The sequence below is a fragment of the Aulonocara stuartgranti genome (assembly GCF_965226115.1).
Source record: "Aulonocara stuartgranti genome assembly, chromosome: 4".
NCBI classification, from domain to species: domain Eukaryota; kingdom Metazoa; phylum Chordata; class Actinopteri; order Cichliformes; family Cichlidae; genus Aulonocara; species Aulonocara stuartgranti.
Window position 1 is genome coordinate 21,258,008 of NC_138942.1, and position 22,424 is coordinate 21,280,431.

The 22,424-nt window shown below is 40.7% G+C and overlaps 3 protein-coding genes across 3 annotated transcripts; all 3 read right to left on the bottom strand.

Moving 5' to 3' along the window:
- Window positions 1-3,423: 3,423 nt before the first annotated feature.
- Window positions 3,424-4,912, bottom strand: mrps34 (mitochondrial ribosomal protein S34). Its single transcript, XM_082531476.1, has 4 exons — window positions 4,804-4,912; window positions 4,212-4,579; window positions 4,079-4,121; window positions 3,424-3,902 (listed from the first exon to the last, which is right to left on the bottom strand). The coding sequence occupies exons 2-4, from the start codon at window positions 4,527-4,529 to the stop codon at window positions 3,604-3,606; spliced, it is 660 nt and encodes a 219-aa protein (XP_082387602.1). The 5' UTR covers window positions 4,530-4,579; window positions 4,804-4,912; the 3' UTR covers window positions 3,424-3,603.
- A 1,079-nt stretch (window positions 4,913-5,991) lies between these two features.
- Window positions 5,992-13,402, bottom strand: spsb3a (splA/ryanodine receptor domain and SOCS box containing 3a). Its single transcript, XM_082529455.1, has 7 exons — window positions 13,150-13,402; window positions 12,205-12,414; window positions 10,675-10,858; window positions 10,404-10,591; window positions 10,205-10,307; window positions 9,989-10,114; window positions 5,992-9,416 (listed from the first exon to the last, which is right to left on the bottom strand). Exons 2-7 carry the CDS (start codon window positions 12,328-12,330, stop codon window positions 9,025-9,027), a joined length of 1,119 nt encoding a protein of 372 aa, XP_082385581.1. The 5' UTR covers window positions 12,331-12,414; window positions 13,150-13,402; the 3' UTR covers window positions 5,992-9,024.
- A 1,428-nt stretch (window positions 13,403-14,830) lies between these two features.
- On the bottom strand, window positions 14,831-19,785 carry atp6v0ca (ATPase H+ transporting V0 subunit ca). The gene is made up of 3 exons (XM_082530284.1): window positions 19,529-19,785; window positions 16,680-16,863; window positions 14,831-15,993 (listed from the first exon to the last, which is right to left on the bottom strand). The coding sequence occupies exons 1-3, from the start codon at window positions 19,602-19,604 to the stop codon at window positions 15,789-15,791; spliced, it is 465 nt and encodes a 154-aa protein (XP_082386410.1). The 5' UTR covers window positions 19,605-19,785; the 3' UTR covers window positions 14,831-15,788.
- Between the last annotated feature and the right edge of the window lie 2,639 nt (window positions 19,786-22,424).

The following is a 22,424-nucleotide window of genomic DNA, read 5'->3' on the forward strand; positions in this document are numbered from 1 at the left end:
TCCAGGATGACACTGAACAGATGGCCATGCACGGGTCAGACTATGGGAAGTATCCCTCCTGTCTGTTAAAAACGAAATACATCATCAGTTTGTGCAGCTGGTTTGAAAGCATGGCCCTGCTTGAAAAGGGCCACAGCCCTTGCCAAACAAACAGAATGGTAATGTGTTTGAGGGTATTGTGTGCTCACCATGAGCTGTTCTTGTGTGTGACAAGTTCATTGATCGTGCACAGAGAGTCTCTCCTGTTTGGCATTTGCAGTCTAAGACAAATATTTGTGCGCTTTTATAACTGTAGCTACATTCCTTTATAAACTGACAGGCAGTTCACATGTTCTGCTCCCAGCCCTGATGATACCAGTGCCAAAGTTGTTATCCATACTATCAATTTTGCCAGAGTGAGATGTAGAATAAATACAAATAAGTAAGTAAGTAAAATTTTATTTATATAGCACCTTTCTAGACAGAGAATCACAAGTGCTGCACATAGGATAACAAGTCATAAAACAGGCAAAAATTAACCAAAAGCAATTTTAAAAGGTGAGTTTTGAGTTGTTAAATGTTGGTTTTACATCAAATGACTTCTTTATTGTAACTTTGTGAATGCGATAAGAGTTTGAGTGTAAAAAGTGTGGAGGACAAGGATAGTCAGGCACATCAAGAACATCAAAGCATTTAGGGATTTAATCTTTAATTGTGCAATAAAATGCATATTAGTACATTCATTTACATTATTTATATAGAAATTAATATAACAATTCATTATTAGATAATTTAATGGGCAATAAGAAGAAGAATGAATGAATGAATGAATGAATAAAACATTTTCAGATTCAGAAAACCTTTTTTTTTACCCTTGTTTAAAAAAGGAAAATAAGTAAATTAATTCAAAAATCAAATCACAAATATAAATTATTTCTGACATTTAAAGTGGTGATTCCACAAATTGATTCTTTCATTCATGTTAATACTGAACCAGCAGCATCATGACTGGTTTAGACTTCTGCTGTGGATCTTTGTAGAGTTTAACCTAAACAAGCAGCTGACGTCATTCTTAGCATTTATGCTTGTGCAGGTAAATTATGTGTTCATTACTTTGTGGTTGTGTCCTGGTGTTTTATATGTGGTGCCAAACACAACAGATACATGCTGACATTAACATAAACATAAAAATGTGTCAAATGGAACTAAATTCAGTATTAGCATATACATTTTGAGCTGACATAATCTATATGAAAAAATCCCTAAGGGGTTCATGTATAGCATCCCCAGCTAAAGCTCTACAGCAACATGCAAATAAATGCAGTACAGAGTGAGGTGGAAAATCAAAATATTTGTTTATATCTCATCATCCTGTTTCTTGTCAGGCATGTGGAAAACGTTTCCATCAGGCTGCATCACCCAGCTGATGTCTACAAGCTACAACTACAAGCTGTCCTGACAGCACAAAATCTTCTGTCTGTTTATGTCACAGGTGTTGTAAATGGCCAAATTGTACAATAAGATAGTTGTTGAATGATTATGGTGTGGTTAATGTTTTTTACTACACATCACTGCATCTTACATTAATTTCTGAAGAGTGATAGTCCACAGTATTAGCACGAAACAAAAAGACATCAAAGCCATCGCTTTACTACACCATATGTGCAGTAGTCCACGTTAATTTTGTGTTTGCCAGTTTGCGCTTCACACGAAATTCAGTTGTTCTGCATTGAAGTAGAAACAAGCACTTTGTCAGTATCTGTGTATGCAAAGGTTGTGCTTTCCTATAATGTTATTTTCTGTGAACGACGTCTGTTGTTCTTAAACTGGAAATGTTAACTTTGTTTGTACAACACTATTAAAAACACAAAGTTACAGAGTGCTTCACAGTTTTAAAAACCACATGATAAATATACATGTTCAAACAAAGAGACACATAATCGACCACACAGTCAGACATTCATTCCAACATAAATGCAGACGCACAAACGATCCATGGGCAAAGATAAAGGAAGAAACATTTGGGGAAAGCTAACCTATAATTTATTTTTTTTTTGCAATATTCTGAAGTGAAAATATGATGATAACAGGGTTATGAATAATATGTTTGAGATATGTAAAAAGAAATGAATTATGTATGGAGCAGTAATTCATAATGGTGTGTTGTTATCATTTTAATTTAAAAAAAATTACCTTTTTTGGCCTTTTTGCAAAATAATTTTGTTTCTGTGTGCAAAATAGAATAATATAAGCATCCAAAATAAGACTGTGATGTTTAGAAAATCTGTGTTAAAAAATTTGTATAGTTTAACATTATTTGGGAGATACTTTTTTTCTTTCTTTTTGTAAATGAAATTTAATAGGGGGACTAATATTTCTGTCCTCATTTGTATATAAAATGTAATTAAACAGAACAGCAACACACATTGATGGAGTTGCCCATGGTGAGGCAGCAGGCTGGGGTGGGGGTCGTAGCTTGCTGCCTGATTGACAGGCTTCACCTATTTACCCAATAACGGGGAGAAACACAGACTGTATATGGAAGATGGACACCACCTTAATATCACCTATTTTTTTAAGCTGTGCATTTTTACGGCTCTTTAAGGTGTTTTGCAAACAGGTGTGATGACAGATGGGTAGCTTATGGAAAAATTGTGTTGCACAATTATGATTCAAATTTTCAGATTATCTTGAAATTTTAAATTAGGTATCTCAGCATTTCAACTTTCTTTGTTGAAATTGTTTTTCTAACTAGAGGAGTGTGCCGCCAGCTGGCCATTATACTCATGTAAGACACTGATGTGACTTTTCACACCCAGGAGCTGTACTGACCCCAATCTCCACATTGTTCTCACTTTGGTCCCCAGCAATAGATATGCACATTTTTAAGCAGATCAGATGAATAGTTGTTGAGATAGTTGATGAACAGATGCCTTCATTTATTATTTATGTCTGAATCTGACCAGTGGTACGACACTCTACACTGGATTAAGATCCTTTTCATTAAAATGTACTTTTAATATCCTGGCAAAGGTTTGCCTTCTTAAAACACAAATCATAGGAAATGCAATAAACCAGCAGAATGGCAGCAGTATACTAAAAACTACCAGTGACTCCATGTTTAACATAATTTGCGAAGTGACTATGTAGGTTAGCTTGGTAGCACATGCAGCTTTGGGGTCAAATGTTGAAAAACACTGTATGAACTGCAACATCATGCACATGTCCCCTTCAGTCATTTTAATTGTATTATTATACAAGAAAATGACTAAAGGCTACTGTTTACTTTTATACTCTGATAAAGCAGCTGGGCTTTTTTTTTTTAAGTTCTCAGATCTTAACCAGAATATATCCAAGTCAAAGTTACAAGTTTGCAGTGGACTGTGATGTGATGCAGCTGTAATTACCTGCACATAGAAACAACAGAAATAACTTAAAAGGGGCTACATTTCATCTCAAATTTAATATTCAGCATACAACAATAACACACACACGCACAAGGGCCTGCATCAGACCCACAGAGAAGTATTCTGAGTGGAAGATTCAGCCAGATATTGAGAAGCATTTGTCAACAATGATCTAGTCCAAAAATATCCAGGATCGGTAAACATTCAAGTGAGGCCATTACACCGCAGTCCCCTCTTTCCTCTGTCGCTCTTGTTCCTGCGTGTGGAAATAGTCTTTGTTAAGTAGAACATCCCTCTTTAAAGGCAGGACGGGCTCCTCTGCCGCTCTGCTGCCTCCTACTTTCTTCTGTTGTGCCAGCAGCATTGCGCGGAGCAGGGGAGGGTAGGCGACGTATCGGACGGGCGGCTCGGGCAGAGGCTCAAAGTCCTTAAACTGCTGCTCCATGTGTTTGGGAATCAGGCGCCAGTCATGGTACATCACCTTGTCCATCTCTTTGACCTCGCTCTCCTTTTTCCCTGCAAACGATAGTTTGTTTGGAGAATATTTACCAAATCACACATTTCAGGCAACACAGGTATTCATAAAATACTGATTAAAAATGGCTGTTACAGTAAAAACAAATAAGACAACACAGGCTACAATGACCATAAACAGTGATATTATTATTATTAATAGATAAAACTAATCTTACCTTTATAAGTGAGGATGCCCCACGCTTTGCCGTGATCCATGTTCTACAAAACACAAGGAATAGTTTCCATTCCTTTAGTAACAGGAATCTCCCTTTTATCTAGCATAACAGTGTGCAGGCTCCATGCTCTCACCTCGGATGTGTAGTCCACCTTGACCTTGGTGATCTGCCAGTAGCTGGGCTCGGAGTGGTCCTCCAGCCAGGATTTGCGGGTGAAGAGTCGGCCCACTCCGAACAGCCTCATCCCGGCCAGCAAGGAGAAGAGGCGGCTCTCCCTGCGGACGTCCTGCCATGCTAACACCGGCAGCATCTTCCCCGTGAAGGGCCGTTTCATTGTCTCGTAGTCCAAGGCGTACTTCTGGGACTCCCGGGGCCGGGACTTGAGCTCTCTGTACGCCCGAATCTTCCGAGCCATCTCCGCGATGAGGCGAAGTCTCTTTTTCTTCACCATAACTGCGGTGTCTTCCTCACAGCTACGATAGACACGGGTCAGCGATTATCCTGAAAAATAAAAATAAATCATGTCATAGCTGATCTTGAATTATGTCTTTGACCTGTTAGAGTAACTAAATAAAAATGCAATCAAATGGAGAGCATCCTGTTAGCCGGTGTTCCCGGCTCCGTGCTAAATAACACCAGTTATAAGTCGTTCCAAACATTTGTTACCCATAGCAGTGAGCTACTATCGAAAGTGTTTAAAATCATTAAATATCTACATTAAATACCTGAAAACTCCCCAGAAGAGAACTGCCGCTACTTGACCTCCGCAAGCAAGGTGCAGAGCTTCCGACGCGCTCTTGGTCCGGGCATAAAATGGTCCGTGGGAACAGCCAGCGTGCTTTTGTTCCGTGTAAGGAGAAGTTCCGTCTTCATAAAAAATAATTTAAAAAAAATTAAGAAATGAAAAATTATCATTTTATAAGAGAGCTTAGATTAGCCAATAAAACGTATGCCAGGCAATCACACACGAACACAGTAAATACAAAGTATTTTAAAAGCAAAACCACCAATTAATGTGTTTTTAAGATGCAGTGGGTTTACTCAGTTTCCAAACAAATCCGTTTCATTTAAGTAACTTTATGTATTAATTTATTTGTTATAAATATCGATATTCCTTCCTTCTTATCTCAATAATTCACCGTTTAGTCCCCCTCTATGGAGGACCACAAGAGCCACTAGCCCGTCTGTCTTAGTCCAATTTTGCTTGCTGTATGTCCTTTTCCTTAAACCAAACGCAAAGAAAACTTACAGGCAGTTGAAATGAATGACAGGCGAAAACATATTTTGTGAGTCATTTTCAAAATTAAACCCCCCAAAAGAAAAGAAACTTCTTTTCAACTATATGTAATATTAATTGTTAAGCTTTCTTTATTAATGTGCATTTATAATAATCAATAATCAATATTCTGAAATGCAAATGCATTTAGGCATGTAGACAGAGACCTGCTCAAGTTTAAAGTGAGCATCAACAAAGGTGATTTAAGTGACTCTGAACTTTGGTTCTTAGTGTCAGAGGGGGGAGCTTTGAACATTTCAGAAAATACTCGTCTGCTGAGATTTCTCCAGTCACCACAGAGCACCTTTAGGATGTTAAATGTTGAATCTACGCCACGATGAACTAAGTAGTTCTGCAGGCAACAGAGGGCCAAACTTGGGACCACTAAGGTGTACCTAACAAAGTGTCTGTGAGTGCAGATTAACACCAGACAGTAAACAAAGGACTTATCGTCATTACTAAAGAACACAGGAGGATGGGGAAGATGAGTGTGCTGTGAGAAATGAGACACAAACAGCAACGAGTCGCTGTCAGCTGCAGAAACATTCACAACAAAAACCCGACCTCTTTAACAAGCGCCCAATTGGCCAGCAAAAAACGAATTTGCTGCTACTAAATGAACGAATGGAGCCCATGCTGCATATTTAGCATTCATTTTATTTTCAGCTGAAAATCATGCTGATACAGAGAAAGGCAAGTGAAGGCCCTCACATACAGTATTAATAATATGACACAGTATAGAAGAAACACTTAGAATTTACAGTAAAACAGTAAGAAAAAAGTGCTTTGATGCATCAATGTGAAGACAAATTCATCTGCTGGACCACAATTAACTTCCTGGTGGTTACATTACTCTATATGGAGGACGAGGCGGCTGAAAGACTCAACTAGATGATCTGTGGCTCGTGAGTGATGAGCATGGTCCTCTGGTACTATCCCTGCTGCTCCATAATGACTCCCTAACCTCACCCACTGCCTCAGAGAATGCTTGTGTTGCATAGTACCTTAGGTATTTGTATCACTGTACTGAAACCAGGAACTTTGAGGACATCAGAAACGGGTGTCTGACCTCTGGGCAAAACACTAATGTTTCATTATTATGGTTTGCGACTACAGAGAATCTATTTACATATCTGACCCACATGTCTCACCGTACCCCAGGCTGTCATTCATGAACACTCAAATACTCATCAAGTACTCTCAGCTTCTCTATACTGAAAAACATTTATATACAAAAGTGTTTGTATATATTAGGGCAAGCTGCAAAACACAGCTGCAGCATGCATGTTTACTCTTTTATGGTACGTCCCAGCCATCAACAGTATAAAAGATGGACTAAGTGTCTCAGGTCTGAACAGAAGCCACCAGGGGGCGATACCTGTGGTTCCTAAAAGACTTCTGGTCCCATAGTAATCTCTGGGGAAATGCGCCCCCTGCTGAGAGATCTGTAAACACTTTGCTGCAATAGATTTAATGTTCTAAAGAGCATTAAATCTATTTTGTAAATTTGACTCCTTCCACAGTGCTTAGCAAATTTCTCAGATCACCTCCCAGTGAAAGGTTTACGCCACAGCTGCCCTAAATTATCAGTACTCAGGATTACCAAAATCCTAATGATTGGATTTTTTTAGAATATTTACTGTTTTATTTTTAAAAAATCAGAAAAAAATAGCAAAGCACATAATTAATTTTTAACAATATGCCAAATTACAGTTATTTAAGCTTTAGTGGTTGAATATTATGGTTGACTTTTTTATGACTGGTGGTCTGGTAAATTTGTTAAGCACTGCATGTGTAAGAAAGGTGGACATGCTCACATGCGCTTTTATAGTCAACTCCACCTCCTTCTCATTGCACTGGATACCAAAATGCCAAGACGGCAACAGCAGAAATTCTTGGTGACATCTTTTTTTTTTTACCATTTATGGTCCCAGGAGATTATTGAAACATAACCTTTTCTAAAAGGTATAATGTCCCAATAATCGATGAATCAATCAAAACATGGCTACAGTCAGGTTTTTGGGCAGTGATGCAGTTTAGGTGATGTTGCTCCGTCCACTGCCTGAGTGGAAAATAAGATGTAGGCGAAGACATCTCAGGCCCATCCGTGTTACTTTTAAATGGTAAATGGCCTGTATTTGTATAGCGCTTTACTAGTCCCTAAGGACCCCAAAGCGCTTTACACATTCAGTCATCCACCCATTCACACACTGGTGATGGCAGCTACATTGTAGCCACAGCCACCCTGGGGCGCACTGACTGAGGCGAGGCTGCCGGACACTGGCGCCACCAGGCCCTCTGACCACCACCAGTAGGCAACGGGTGAAGTGTCTCGCCCAAGGACACAACGACCGAGACTGTCGGAGCTCAAACCGGCAACCTTCCAATTACAAGACGAACTGCCAACTCTTGAGCCACGATCGCCATTGAAAATGAGAGAAAAAAAGGATATTAAGTCTCTTGATACGTCTACACTTCAGTCACAGCTTGACTGCTTCACTTCAGATCGACTGTGGTGGTGAACAGAGCCAAAACAATCCTTTTCACAGACTCCCCGACCTCACTGTGCATGGTCTCAGTCTCAATGGTCATTGTAGCAGTAGTAGCACTGAGTCTGTCACAATGATGACACCTTTAGCCATATAAACCCATATTTGGACAAAGTGAACCGTATTCATATTAAACACATAGTGTGGGAGCCGATTACACAGCAGGAGGATGGATATCTTTCTGTACACAATTTCATATTTCCTATTTTCTGCTCATCCACTGCACTGAGTGGATTTAAAACACAGAGCTTGAACTTAATTCGGGGCCAGAAAAGCTGCTTTGACAAAGACTTTTTTTTAAACAGACATACCAAAATAATAGCTTGATGATGGATCTAGAAAGAAAGAAACTTTGACTTTTAAAACATAAAAAGTAACAGCAATGAAAAAGTTAAAATATCAGCATTAAAAGGCTACACTAAATAATGCACACAGCTTTTTAGAAGGAAAAAAAAAGCTGGAAGCTAGATGGATGATGTCTCCGTGAATGTAGCATATAACAGATATTTTTCAAGAAATGACGATTATCTGATGTGTCGTGAGAGGTGCATGCTTTGCTCAAACGTTATCGCTTTTTTTTAAGGCTAAAAGCTGCAAAGTGCACTCAGGTTCATTTACTGTTAACTTTTAGCATTTAAGGAGCGAACAGTAGTTACAAAATATAGAATATCAGCTGATTCTGAGCAACATAGGAGAAACTTGCAGATGCCATTGAAACAAGTAACAAAGTCCTCTGATAACTCACTGACAACATTTAAAATGAGAAAAACAGACATTAAATGCAGGATACGGGATGAAAATACAGAAAATTTCTATACAGTATCTGTTTTTTTTTAACCCTCCCCATATTGATGACCACCACATCCACCCATAACAAAATAACATGGTATATTTTCACCTTTTACTGAAGCTGGCTTTAATACTCGACATGTGATGAGCATGAAGAATGGCATGAGAGAAGATCACAGTTTTCCACCGACGTTTAGTTCCCTCCGCTCGACCGCCCTCGTTACTTTCTCCAGACGACACTAATAAAGAAAGCTTGAGGCAGTTCAGTAACACTACATCAGATGCCAAAGGACACTAATGTCTGCCAGGGAGGTAGGATGCGAGTCGCCCAGTCATGTCCAGCGGCATCTCTTCCTCTGACAGGCCTCCGGATCGGACGAACAACCCTCTGAGTCGCTCTCAGAGGAGGACGGTCCTGCCAAGGCGGGGACAGGCAAACGTGAGGACTGCTCAGCCCCATCTGGGGTTTCTTCCATTGTGCCGCAGTTAAGACTGAGCACCCAACCCAGTTTGTTGTGGAGCAAATGACGCAGGCCAGGTGGTAGGGGCAACACATCTAGGATGTCTATACAGTCTGGCACCAGCTGGCGAAGACGAGCACAGCACAGGTACAGCAGGGAGGTGGGTGCAGAGCAGGATCTGATGACCTTCATGCTGCTCTTTGCCGCTGTGGAGCACGCCATTGGATAAAACTTCTTATTCTGCAGCTCTGTAGCAGCAACTCCTGGATCAAGACAGGCGAGAAACCTGTATTATTGAGTTTCAGGAGCACACTGCAGTTCACATTCTTGTAAGATATTACAAGGTCTCCACTAAACAGCATCTGTTTCTTATGATTATAAAAACTCTTTCGCCTTTGCATACAGTTGACCTATTAGGGCTGAGTCACACAGGCTTACAAGCTGGTCCACAACACACTGGGAACCTGCAGTTAAAATGGAAAAAGGCTTATGAACTTATAGTGGTTGCTGGAGGTTGCCACCAGTTGCTAGGTGAAACTGGCTGCAAAGATTGGTCACCAAAAACCTCCTTATAATTGCTTTGGTTTCTAGCATTTTCAACTTTTCACACTTTCACTACCTCTTGGAAAGTAGTTGGTGAGTTTTTGCAGATAAATCTGCATCGTCTGTGCAAACTACAGGCAAAGGAAGCAATCTGCTATCAAATAAAGCAATTGCAAGGATGTTTGTGGTTCCAAGCCGTTTGCTGCTCATTTTGTAGACCTGTGTGACCAGGGACAAATCAGAAATAAATTAGTATTTATGTAATCTAATCAGTAGAAAATTTTCCACAAACCTATGCACTTTCGATTTTTGAAGAATGTAAGTGTGCCGTGCCACGTGTCCAAATGAACTCCAATGATGGAACCTTGACCAAAACGTGAGGAGAAGTTCATTTTGTCTCCTTTATGATGCAACAACCCTGGAAAATGAACAAAACCAATGATGTCTAAAATATAAAAACCCTTTTGAGCAACTACCGTTATATCAGGGGCACTTGTGTTTAAGTTACCAGTGTAAGAAAGCCCCCAGCTGTCTGCATCTTTTCCCAGCAGGCTGCAGAAGGTATGTCTGTATTTGTCCAGATTGACATCAGATGTACCGATACCAACCATCTGTGCAGAAATAAACATTTAGGCACAAATAAACATTTCTTCTGCTTCTAGGACAATTTTTGGTGACTGTAAGGAAAATACGAAGTCGAGCTTTACCATGTCTGTTCCATACACTGGGGACGTCATCTTAATTTCCCAGAAGTGCTGCCCGTCTGCAAGCTCCTTGGAGCCACGGATTGCAGCTGTACCACAGCTGTATTCAGAGTGGAAGTTCACTTTGCGATTTTCGCAGCTCAGTAATGTTGCCGTTGATCGGCTGTTGGCATCCCAAACCCAATCAAAATCTGAAACATAACGAGTCATTTATTAAATAATAATGAGCATAAAAAAAGATGATGTACTGTGTCATGCCCCAGCTGTCATGTACCTTGGTCATCCTCTCCACAGTGGCAGTCTTTAACCTGGAGAAAGCCTCGCAGACGAGGGTTGTAGCTGGTCTCTGCCTGGGAATCACAACCACAGTAGGACTCTCCGGTGACGGGTACTGCGCTGGGGACCGGTGGGACCATCACTGCTGAAAAGTCTCCCTCAGAGTCTGAATCACTTGCGTACTTTGGAGCAACAACGAAGAAATAAAAAGAGCAAAATGAACTGTCTGCAGTGTTATTTATGCACAGACTTCACTGTCAGCCTACGAAAAAATGCTAAATGGGGATGCTGCATTGGAGGAGGCAAACAATGCTTTCCATCAATATCCTTTCAGCATAGAAACATCTAGAGTAGGGGTGGGCGGTATAAACGGTATACGGTAGAAACTATATAAATTTGGCCAACGGTAGAGATTTTGACTATACCGCTCTACCGTGATAGCGCATGTTGATGGTGTCATCAAGCTGCACCTGTTTTGGTCGAAAGCATTGCAGCGGCTGCAAACAACATCATCTGCAAATTATGCTGGGTGATAGTAATAGCAAAGAGATGAAGCACTTTCCGTACCATTGATTCATTAATGCTGAATTCTCTCGCAGCTGCTCTATTCCCATGTTGTTGCAGTATATTAATGACTAACCTTGTGGATGGATTATCTCAGTTGTTCTCCTGACTGAAGTTTGGTCCGTTTATAGCATCCTGCCATGCAATTGCATTTGTCCCTAACCAGCAGAAACCCTCATGTTAACGTTTATCGAGCGGAAAAAAGTTAGTCCTTCAGCTTCACTGTGCTAATGTTATGCTAACATAGCTGTTTTGCTAGCGATCACGTAGCACATCATTATATACCAGCTAGCTCAACTTCAGTAACCCTACAAACGTCACTGCTGTTTAGTTTTCGGTCTTCATTTATGTTGGAAGTGATAGCAGAGCTGTACATCTTAATTTTTTCAGAAATCTCTCAGTCAGAACATGGCATATCATGTTTAGGTGGAAACTAGCGAGCTAACTTCCTGCTAACTTCTAACTCAGTTGAATTTAATAAATTTTAAGTTTTCATGGATGCCTGGATGTTAAACTTAATTGTTACACCTGGTAAAGCAGCAACACTGATCATTTTATTAAAGATTATTAAAGAATTTAGACAGTTTTTAACTCTCAGTGATGTTGCAGTGTTCGTTTGACTTTGGGACCTGAAGAAGATGGAGTTTTGGAGCCAGATTACTCCGCAAGGTAGCCGTAATGCTCCAGCAATCCATCAAGCCTACCAAAGTCGTACTAAAACATTTTTGACAGATTTCTGCGCCATGTACCACATAAAATCGTTTCGAGGTCAGTAAGCGCAACCAGAATTCATACAAAAGGCGCACTGTCGATTTTTGAGAAAATTAAAGGATTTTAAGTGTGCCTCATAGTGTACAAAATACGTTATACAGAAGAAAAGAATATATCGCGATATATATCGTTACCACACATGTTTCAAATTATACCGTAATATGGATTTTAGGCCATATCGCCCAGCCCTAACCTCAAGGCGATCATAGTTCCATTCTTCACTCTCAGAAGCCAACACAAGGGCCCGGGCATCAGCATCCCTCCGTATGCCTCCCCACACATATCTCCATGCACGACTGTTCCTGCTTCTCCTGGACATGGCAGCAGAGTCTCACTGTAGGAAGAACCTGCCAGTCTGCTGAGGTTTAGTCCAGATGTTGGAAGAACAGCATCAGTCCAGCTGCTGAAAGACAACAATGCAATATGATTATCTTGAAAAAAACAAAAAAACAAGAACTCACATTAACTGAGCTGCTTTTAGTACTGAACGACAGAGGCGTGCATCTGTCTGCAGACCCCGTGTGACGTATAATGTGTATTATTCATATATCCTGGCTTGTCTGTATGGCAACATTTCCTACACCACGCATTTGTAGTACTATATTTTAAATTAATCCTGCAACCCGACCTCGAATCTCATGTTTAATATATGTTATTTAAGACATTTCAGAAAGCATTTTCAGAGCAGCATTAGCCGTATCCCACTGAAACATCCCCTCTACATCGGCTAACGCTTACACACATCACCATTAGCATAGGCTAACTTTGTCCACAAATAAATTATATCACAAGTAAAAATTATTACCCCCTTGTTTATGTAGGAGACTATTTTTCACAAATAGCAATTTTTTTAAACTAACTAACACAAACAGCTAAAGCTAGCTACGTGGCTAGCCAGCAGAGCCGCGCATGTATGAACATGTTAGCTGGTAATAACAAGGTCAGAAGCACTTTACTGGTTATTATCGATACGTATTTACATTGCAACACGGGAAATACATCTAAGGCACATAAGGTCGCAATTTATCTGATGACATGCATCAAGAAATCGGTCAAACCTGTTTAGGCTAGCTAGTTAGCTTTCGTTAGCTAACGCTTCTACCATTGCTGAAAAATAAAAGCGAGACGTTCTTATTACCTGACTGTTGGTCACATTCAGTTTCTACATAAAAACCGCTAAACCCGCAAAGACGTCGTCCCTTGAGTGTCTCGTATTACAAGCTAGTTCAGACAAGACAGCGCGCCGGGCTTCTGTTTTCCATGACCTACTTTTCATGAGTGCGACCGTAAACAATAACAGGCAGGCTGAGGAGGAGCTGCGGCGCAGGAAGTTTTCTGCACACATGACAGACTCCTGTCATCATCTCAGCAGCCAGGAGTGACTGGAGTCATTATACTCAGCCGTAAAAACAGCTATCCACCGCAGTGGAGAACATTTAGGGCATTAACGTGGTAAAATACTGCAAATTTTGGTATCGATCCGACACCAAGTAAATAGAAGGCCCTTATTGCCGATACCAATAACGCCCATAAAGCCAGCTGAAGGCGAATGCATTGTGTCATGATTTATTGGATGAATTATCACTGATTTGCACATTTTGAACAATAAATCACAAGTTTTTAACTTTCTACAACTTATTTACTTATTTGACACAACAAAACACACATTTCAGGTTTTCACATATTTTGAAACTGGGTTTTTTGGAGACTCTGAGTGTAAATGTGCCCGCTTAAAGGACTCTGAGTCAGCCTCTGTTAATGGACTTTATAGGTTATAAATTAAATAGATGTGACAGTCAATACAAAAAGGTTCTGACATTTTTCATGGTGCATGCTTGAGACATGTGCTACATACTGAACTTAGAGGATAGAAACAAACTATTGATCTAATCTGCTAGTATTGATCAATACCAATATCAGTGCTGGTATTGATACAGTCAATAGGATCACTATTTATTCTCGGACTTCATTAAATTAGCTTTGCGTGATAGAAGTTGAACATAATCCTTATTTATTTAATGTTGGGCCTCATCTCAGCTGCTTAGCAAATCCACTGGACTAATAAAGTGTCCGGCTGACTCACTGGACACTTTATTAGAAACCCCCTGTCACCTGCAGAACAGACTTAATTGTTCATGGCATAGATTTTGTCAACAGTCCTCCATATATCCCATATTGACTTGGCAATATCACAGAGTTGTTTGCAGATTTGTTGTGAATCTTCTATTCCACCACCTCCCAAAAGTGCTCTATATGATTGAGGTGACTGTGGAGTTCATTTGAATATAATTATTTCAGTATCACGTAAAAAACCACAAAAAAAACCCCACAAAAAAAACAAAACAGTTTGAGATTATTTGAGCTTAGTGACATAACATCCTGCTGGAGTCTCAGCAGTGCTCAGGTAGGTGTTTTACATGATGCTCAGTTATTACCAAAGGCCTGAAGTGTGCCAATAAAATATCGCCCACATCATTACACCATTAGCAGCAGCCTGAATTGTTGATACAATGCAGGATAGATCCATGCATTCATGTTATTTATGCCAAATTCTGATATTACCACCTGAATGTCAAGACTCGTGAGACCAGGTAATGTTACGGACCAGACAGACATTCTTTCTAAAGACCAAAAGTAAATAACTACTTTTATCAATATAAGAACGTGTAGCTGAAACTGTTTGGGGTAAAAATACCCAACATATTGGCCAGTTTTAGATTGCATTTAAATGTTTAGGTATCCGCTGTCTGCTTTCCTTTTGCAGTGTTTGGACATTTCATTAACAGATACACTTTAAAAATAAATACTGGACAGTGAGATTCTGGAGGAGGTTGAGTTTTATTTGGAAATCTGACAGGCATGGCTGAACAGTGAGCGCTCACCTTCAACAAAATAAAACAAATCAAGACAGCAGCACTACAGGTAAACGATACAAGTGTCTGAGGACGTCATATTAAACATAAATCCACTTGCATACATTATGTACTCAGATCATTCACGCACACGCACACACACTGTCAACTCCATATGAACATGTGGACATCCTCCATTAATATTCACACTACATCCAGAGGAATTCCAAGCACTTATAACAATTACCCACAGTGCAATTAATCTAACTATACACAGATAATTTATATATTTTTTATGTATATAGGGTATTCAATAAACAGTACTCCATTTAGATAGCTTCAAAATCTTCATAACTGTCCATAAATAGTGAAAAAAAAAAGTTTCAAAAATGGTCCCAGAAAAGAACATGAAAAAATAAAATACTGGTGTTCACGATATCTTCAGCAGTCTTAAACAGAGGTTGACAATATAAACCACAACAAAAAACAAAGAAACAAATAAATAAATAAATGAATACATAAATAAACCAAAGGAGGGGAATGGGCAGAGGGGGGTAAATGTTGATACTCACACTCACAGCACAGACTGGTTACTACATTTACTGGGGGGCAGGGGGGCTCTGGATCACTGTACAGTTTAAGATCAGACAATAAATCAGGCAGACTGTCCACACATCATCCCACAACACACAGTACATGTTCATGCCCGTTCTGTACGCACAAGACCTGACACAACTGGATGGCTTTAAACAATATGGATAGAAACCTATCTGAGGACAGAGCTATCAAAGTCGAACGCCAATGTGTTTCTGTCGCCATCCCATCCTGTCAGACCCACCGGCTGTAATGGAAGTAGGTGAAAATCTCCTATTTGTTCTTGCTGCTCTGATGTGGAATGAATGAGATGGTGGCATGATGGAGACACTTATTTTGTAGATAGGATGAGGGCCACAATGAGCCCGTAAAGACCCAGCACCTCGGCAAAGATCAGGATCAGGATCATGCCCACGAACAGCCGAGGCTGCTGAGCGGTCCCTCTCACGCCGGCGTCACCCACGATGCCGATGGCGAACCCGGCCGCCAGGCCGCTCAGGCCAACGCTCAGACCGGCACCGAGATGCAGGAAACTCCTGTTGAAGAGAAGCAGTAGAAAATACTTGTTTTGTGAAGTTAGGAGCATTCACAGCCTGGTTCTGCCACAGGTTTCTTCTGTTAAAAGGGAGTTTTTCCCCTTCCCTCTGTTGCCAAGTGCTTGCTCGTGGCAGTTTGATTGTTGGGGTTTTCTCTGTATTATTGTAGGGTCTTCACCTTAGAATATAAAGGGCCTTGAGGCGACTGTTTTGTGATTTGGTGCTATAGAATTGAACTGAAACATCTTTTTTGTCCATAGGTTAGAAATACTCAGTGAGTTTTATATGTAGCATCAAGTTGTGCACTGAAACTATGTTCACTCCTCTCTCTTGTTCCTCCTTTTAAACTTGCATGAAAAAATATGAAAGAGGGTGCAGAGATGAGCAGTTTCACTCTACATGTTTTTGTTGTTGTATTTGCTGCTTTTTAGCAATTCTAACCAAAGGTCTGAATAAAAGCGCTGAATTCTGAAAAGAACAAGCCCAGTTTCAAATCTGCAATCTTTCTATGCATTATTAATAACTGGACTACATCAAATTGCTCAACAAGTCTTCACAGAAAGTGGCATGTTAAGGACTTGAATGACACGTTAGACACAGACAATGAAATTCAGATTGTTATTTTACTGTAGCATCACTATATGACAAACAAACAAAGATCCTTATGTATGAGAAGTTTAGCTTACTTGTAAAGAGAGACTCTCTCAGATATGTTGTTCGCTATCAGCACAGCCACCACCAGCCCGTAGATGGCAATGATACCTGCCATGACTACAGGAATGATAGACTTCATGATGAGCTCTGGCCGCATCACAGACATGGCAGCGATGCCTGTGCCGCTCTTTGCCGTCCCATACGCTGCTCCTAACGCTGAGAAAGAGAGACGATAAATCTGCGTTAATGAAGCAAAGCTCTGAGCTTTATCTTCTGAGGCACGTTGCAGAGAGGATGAGAAATTCGACTGACAGTTCTCTCTTGCATTTCACCTACTTTTTAGCTTTCCTCACAAACCATCTCAGAAAAACTGCATGGAAAATGTTATAAGTTGTTAGACTGTGAAGTCTCGCTACGCAACACAACACCGCCCACTTCACTACGTTATGACTCTGTTCATGACTAATAATGCCACCGATGGGCGCTCGTCCAGCAATTTTGCCCTCCGCTCTGCTGTCACCTCGCATTTCACTGATGCCCGCTCGGCTCGTCACACTGCCATGAATGCTGCACACACCAAAATATTACTGTGAACACAGTAAACGTTCATTTGCACAGTGCAAATGAAGACCAGAAAAGTGAGCAGCATCATCTAAAAATTATGCTTACTTGTGATGATTGAGAGGTGATAAATGGGCTGTAACTATTGACAGAGCTGTTCTGTATTTTAATAGGTTGTATCTTTAAACTAAAGGGGATTTATGCGTATATTTATTCTGTGCTCAGTATGATTTTTACAATCCCATCACATGCACTTAAACAGCTGCATGAACATTATTATTAAATACAGAGTGGGTGACTTGCAGGTCAGCCCCTCTGATCAGAAGGCGGCAGAGGTTCTGCCACAGAGCGGTGGCGTTCACATTTCAAATGTTTTTAATCCAGTGCATTCAGGCGCTGTTCTTCAACACCTGGAGTGCGCAGATCGGTGCTGGGCAATTCCTCATCATTACATGTGACTTTGCTGGCTGCCGTGTTCACAGCATGTCTGCAAAGACGACTCGCTCAGTGGGGTGGATGAATAAATAATAATGGTACAATAGCACACAGCTTTCCTCACTTCCCACTTGCTTGGCTGTGCAGTCACATTTACAGGCAATGGACCTCTCTGTAATATCCACACGCCTTTTGCAGTGAGATGTGTTGGATATGACGAGGGTGTTCAGCTACACAGGTGAACCATTTTCTTAAAAGTAACACCGGGGCTTCGTGTCTATAAATCGTGGACTGGATAAACAAAGAACAATCATACATCTCAAGTTGGCATTTTACTGAGTGTGACAGTAATCAAACTCAAATAATGAAGCTGTATGAAGGGGCTCCTAAATGCCTGTGGTGTGTAAAATGATGGGTTACTGAAGTGCAACCAATGCACAGTTTGTGCTGAAGTTAGAGGACACCCAAGGTTATTTTTTCCTCCCAAAACACTTAAATATTTTAAGGGTCACTGAGAAAGAGCTAATATTAAACTTGATGTCAGGCTCATTAAACCGAGTTGTGATTAAAAGCAGGCCAAAAAGCATCAAAGGTTGAAGAGCTAATATTTATAAGAAATATTATTTAATTAATAATTTTCCCCATACTGCTCCAAGTTGTCTTTACGCAGCCTGCAGAAAACGTGAAAGCCTAAAAGAGAGCAAAGGTCACACAGGTATGCACAACTTAAGCAGCAGGCACACCTCAATGTGTGAGGAAGTCTGTAAACTAATTTAGATTAGGTGTTGGCCACGACTTCACCAGTCCACATTCATGTTGTTGCCTTCTGAATGTCAATGTAAAATTCAATGCTTACATCAGGAATTAAAACAGGCTGATCATGCTTAAAATGATCCTTTTGGTGGGGTGATTATGAACATAAGCAGGATTTGTTTGCATACAGTTAAGGTAAAGAGAGTGTTACTATACATAACAGGGGTGTATCCTTTCTCCTGCTATTTTTGGATATAACAACCCCCCCCCCCCCCAATTTAAAAATCAGAGTCCCGAAAACCCTATTTGGTGGGTGAGATTTTTTTTTTTTTTTTCTTTAAATACGTCCACACATCCAGGGCCAAACAACACAGTTTGAATGCTACAGCCATTTCTGGGCTAATGTTAAATATATGTTGCTGTTTCATCAGTGCAAAAACCAGTCTGTCACGAACACAGTCGCTTGCATCAGCAAGAATTACCATCACTTGATTGGCTTAACTTGGCCAAAAAAATGTCTCCCACCAAGAGCACACTGTGAACCTTTCGGTGGGTGTGCTCCACACTGCACGACAGGCGGTGCAAATGAATGGGTGGGTTTCCCCCTCTTAATTTCTCCAGTTGATCTTTAGGCCTCCGATGCTGCCTCCCCTCCTGTAACACAGGAGCTCATTTAAACCAATAAAACCTCGGCAACCTTTAGCGAGGATGCCATGTTTCCTCCATCAAGATCTCTGGCCTTCCCGTTTCCGTGAAATAACCCCATTATGGCAGATTACAGATGGCCTGACCAGGTCAGCTGCCACCTCCGTTGATGGGTGTGCGTCACCAACCAGCAGCAACCGGGACACATAGTTACAGCCTGGCTCACGCAGAGGGAGGCAGCCTGCAAGAGCAAGGTGAGGACAGCGGCTTGATGTCGATGGAATCCCTCCCCCTTGCCTCTCCTTCGCAACGCATCCCCTGGCAGGTGTGCGAGTCGAGAAAGCGCCGGGGATTCTCTACGCTCAAACCCTGCCGCTGGTTGATCTCTAACATCACCCACGAACTCAACACCTGGCCGAGCTAACCAGCCGTTAGCGTTATGACAGCGAAAACGAGGATGCCAAGATGAAGAAGCTGGTGTAGTTACCGCTGAAGACCATGGCCGCAGAGGCACCCATCACGGCGAAGAAAGGCGAGTACTCGGGGCTCTCCTCAGAAGACATTCTCGCACTTTTTCCTCAGGGCGATACGGCTACGGAGCAGACGGACTTCTCGTCAGGGTTTCCCCTATCCCACCTTGGGCTTCCGGGCAACTTAGAACACTAGGAGGGGGCGACAACGTAGCGGACAGCAAAAGGACCGGTGTAGAAGAGGGGAAAATGGCGAAACGGAAAAAGTCACGTGGCCAACCACCCAGGAAGGTTCCATTTAGAGATTTTCCCGGGGGGTAAGGGAGTGGGGTGCTCGACACAAACAGACACTAATATAATATAACCAATAATACAACTGCTGATTAATACATACACATTGAAACATATTACATAATAAAATATCGTTTGTAAATTCAAGGCAATTGAAAGTGAATTTCAAATTGATTGTATGTCACATAATGCATTTATTACTACAACATGCTATATGAGTTTTTTTGCCCCGTCCATGAAATATGGTACGCTCTGCTGCTGCTGCTGCTGCAAGCTGCACTGACTGCGGTTGAAACGCTAGTCGTCACTGCAAGCTGGCGTATTAACTATTAGGTTTAAAATAAACAGCAGACTCCACCAAAAGCGGCGTCTGCACCCTATAATTTAAAAATACAACAACAAATAAACAGCTTAATGTGGACACAGCGAGAAAACACAGTAACCCTGAGTCCATATTAACCATTAACGCCATCCATCCATCCTCCAGCACAGGAGCCTACAGGGCATGTCTGTGGTGTGCTGTTTTCTGCAGGGCAATACCTTTCAGGGACATTTGGATTTAAAATAAGAGCAGAAACTCTTTGGAAGACCAAATATCAAATAACTACTCAAGAAACTAAGCAAAGCTTAAAGATGCACCCCGGAGTCGTCATTTCAAGGTGACACCAACATGAAAATGGGTGTTTCTTATATCAGCTAAAGGGGTCTTCCACCCCAAAATATAGACTTACTCAAACTTTGATTTTAGTCATCTTTAAATTTGATCAGATCCTGATTAAATGTATGTTTGCTGTGATTAAAGAGAGATTGTTCTGCAAAATATTTTGTTACTTTGCCATGATGAATAATAAAGTTTGAGCCAAATCAAATCAGCTTAATCACAGTAGCTTGTTTTACTGATTTTACTGCTGTATTCCACTGAAGGGTCAGAGATGAATCTGTGTCGATCACTAGTAAATGTTCACATATTTGAAGCTGAGTTTAAATCCTCATGAATTTCATTCTCTTGAAAGCCATAAGTGTTCTAAAAGCAAGGCATTAAAATTCTCTTCTGACACTTTTGGTTCAACCTTTTTATAAAAACACATTCATCGGTTTAAATGGTGGAACATTTTTAACTCATGGTGTTACATTTTGATTTCCTTCTCATCTAAAAGAGATGTATGACTCAAGCAGCATTCAGCACCAGCTAAAATTCCTTTTAGATACCGTTTGTAAGTTAATTTGCTAAAACAAACAAATAAATAGAAAAAAAAAAAAAAGGAGTAGTGCACATCTTGTAAAGCTGTCAATCCAGCACCTTCCAGCTCCACCCCGACTTTGCTAGGTAGATTTAACGTATTTAGTCTCCCAAAGGATGTATTTTATTTCCTGTATTATTTCCAGATAGGCGAGTGGATTCATATGTGGGCTTACCTCCCACTGCACAGCTTTTCTTTATGGAAACTTGTATGATGCAGTATAACTGAAAATTCAGGAGATCCGTGAATTTGTTCACTTTTCTCACATGAATCAAATTACAAAACACTCACAGGCATGAAAAGGTGAACACATAGCAGCTGAAATTGTACTGCACACACATGACTGTCAGCAGCCTCTCCAGCAAAGGATTAGCTGTTGGAGCCCATTCATGTGACACGTGTGTGTTTAACATATGATCACCGCCTCTTTACATTTTTATTCTCTTTAGGGAAATGTGATCTCCCTGGCAGGTCCAATGCTAGCTCACTGATAGAGTAGATTTCATTTTAATGCTTATTTGTGTAGTCCATCAGGGCTTTTGTACACAATCATTAATCACACAGTTTGTGTCTTAAATTGAGTTCATCTGCTCATTTGTATTCTGTTTTGAGATGTGCAGGTAAACAGTGTGTTACCGCAGCAATTACTCCACTTAATTAGCCCACAGACATGTGTAAATGTCTACAAATATTTTTAGGTATTCTACATCCTTTATGGAATAGATGTCTGAATTCTGCAGCAAAACAATTCAAATTTAAAAATTTTAAACTACAAAACCAGTTGTGTCCACAAATTGATTTATTGCAGAGTTATAACATGCCTTAAAGGTTAGAAGTTAAAGGCACTTAAATACAGTGATGATGCTCTTAGAAATACTTCGTATCATTGTGTTTCTTTATGAATCCCCCTTGCACAAAGGTTAGTGAATAAATCCAGCTGATATTTTATGTCACCAGCTCTCATAGAGGTATATTTTTGGTTTTTTGAGACAGGCGCAGGTTGTTCCAAACACCTCTGTGAGCTCGCCACAGTTCTGCTGTGGATTTACTGTATCCGCGTCTTCTGTGTCTTCATGTAATCCCAGAGATCAGGGCTCTGTGGAGGCCAAGCCATCTGTTGCTGGATGAAGCTACTTGTTCCTCCTCACAGCTGAACACAGTGCTTTATGCCTCTGGCTGTATTTTTGGACTCGCTGTCATGCTGTAAAATAAATCTGGGTCTGATCGGATGGCACTGAAATGAGAGCGGTAAGAATTAAAGGTGATAAAATCTCTGCACAGCACTGGTGTCTAAACATAACTACACTACAGCACCACCTGCTGGCTGACTTCCAGCACCATCTGTTGGCACAGAGTCGGATTTGTTACACAGACGGCGAGA

Coding starts and splice junctions, on each gene's coding strand:
- mrps34 (XM_082531476.1), bottom strand. CDS start 4,529: ATGGTGAAGAAAAAGAGACTTCGCCTCATCGCGGAGATGGCTCGGAAG. Junction 4,122..4,211: donor AGGTGGACTACACATCCGAG/GTGAGAGCATGG, acceptor TGTGTTTTGTAG/AACATGGATCACGGCAAAGC. Junction 3,903..4,078: donor GGGCATCCTCACTTATAAAG/GTAAGATTAGTT, acceptor TATCGTTTGCAG/GGAAAAAGGAGAGCGAGGTC.
- spsb3a (XM_082529455.1), bottom strand. CDS start 12,330: ATGTCCAGGAGAAGCAGGAACAGTCGTGCATGGAGATATGTGTGGGGA. Junction 10,592..10,674: donor CTGTGGAGAGGATGACCAAG/GTACATGACAGC, acceptor GTTATGTTTCAG/ATTTTGATTGGGTTTGGGAT. Junction 10,115..10,204: donor CTGGGGGCTTTCTTACACTG/GTAACTTAAACA, acceptor TTCATTTTCCAG/GGTTGTTGCATCATAAAGGA.
- atp6v0ca (XM_082530284.1), bottom strand. CDS start 19,604: ATGTCTTCTGAGGAGAGCCCCGAGTACTCGCCTTTCTTCGCCGTGATG. Junction 16,864..19,528: donor TGCGGCCATGGTCTTCAGCG/GTAACTACACCA, acceptor TCTCTTTCTCAG/CGTTAGGAGCAGCGTATGGG. Junction 15,994..16,679: donor GAGAGAGTCTCTCTTTACAA/GTAAGCTAAACT, acceptor TCTCTTCAACAG/GAGTTTCCTGCATCTCGGTG.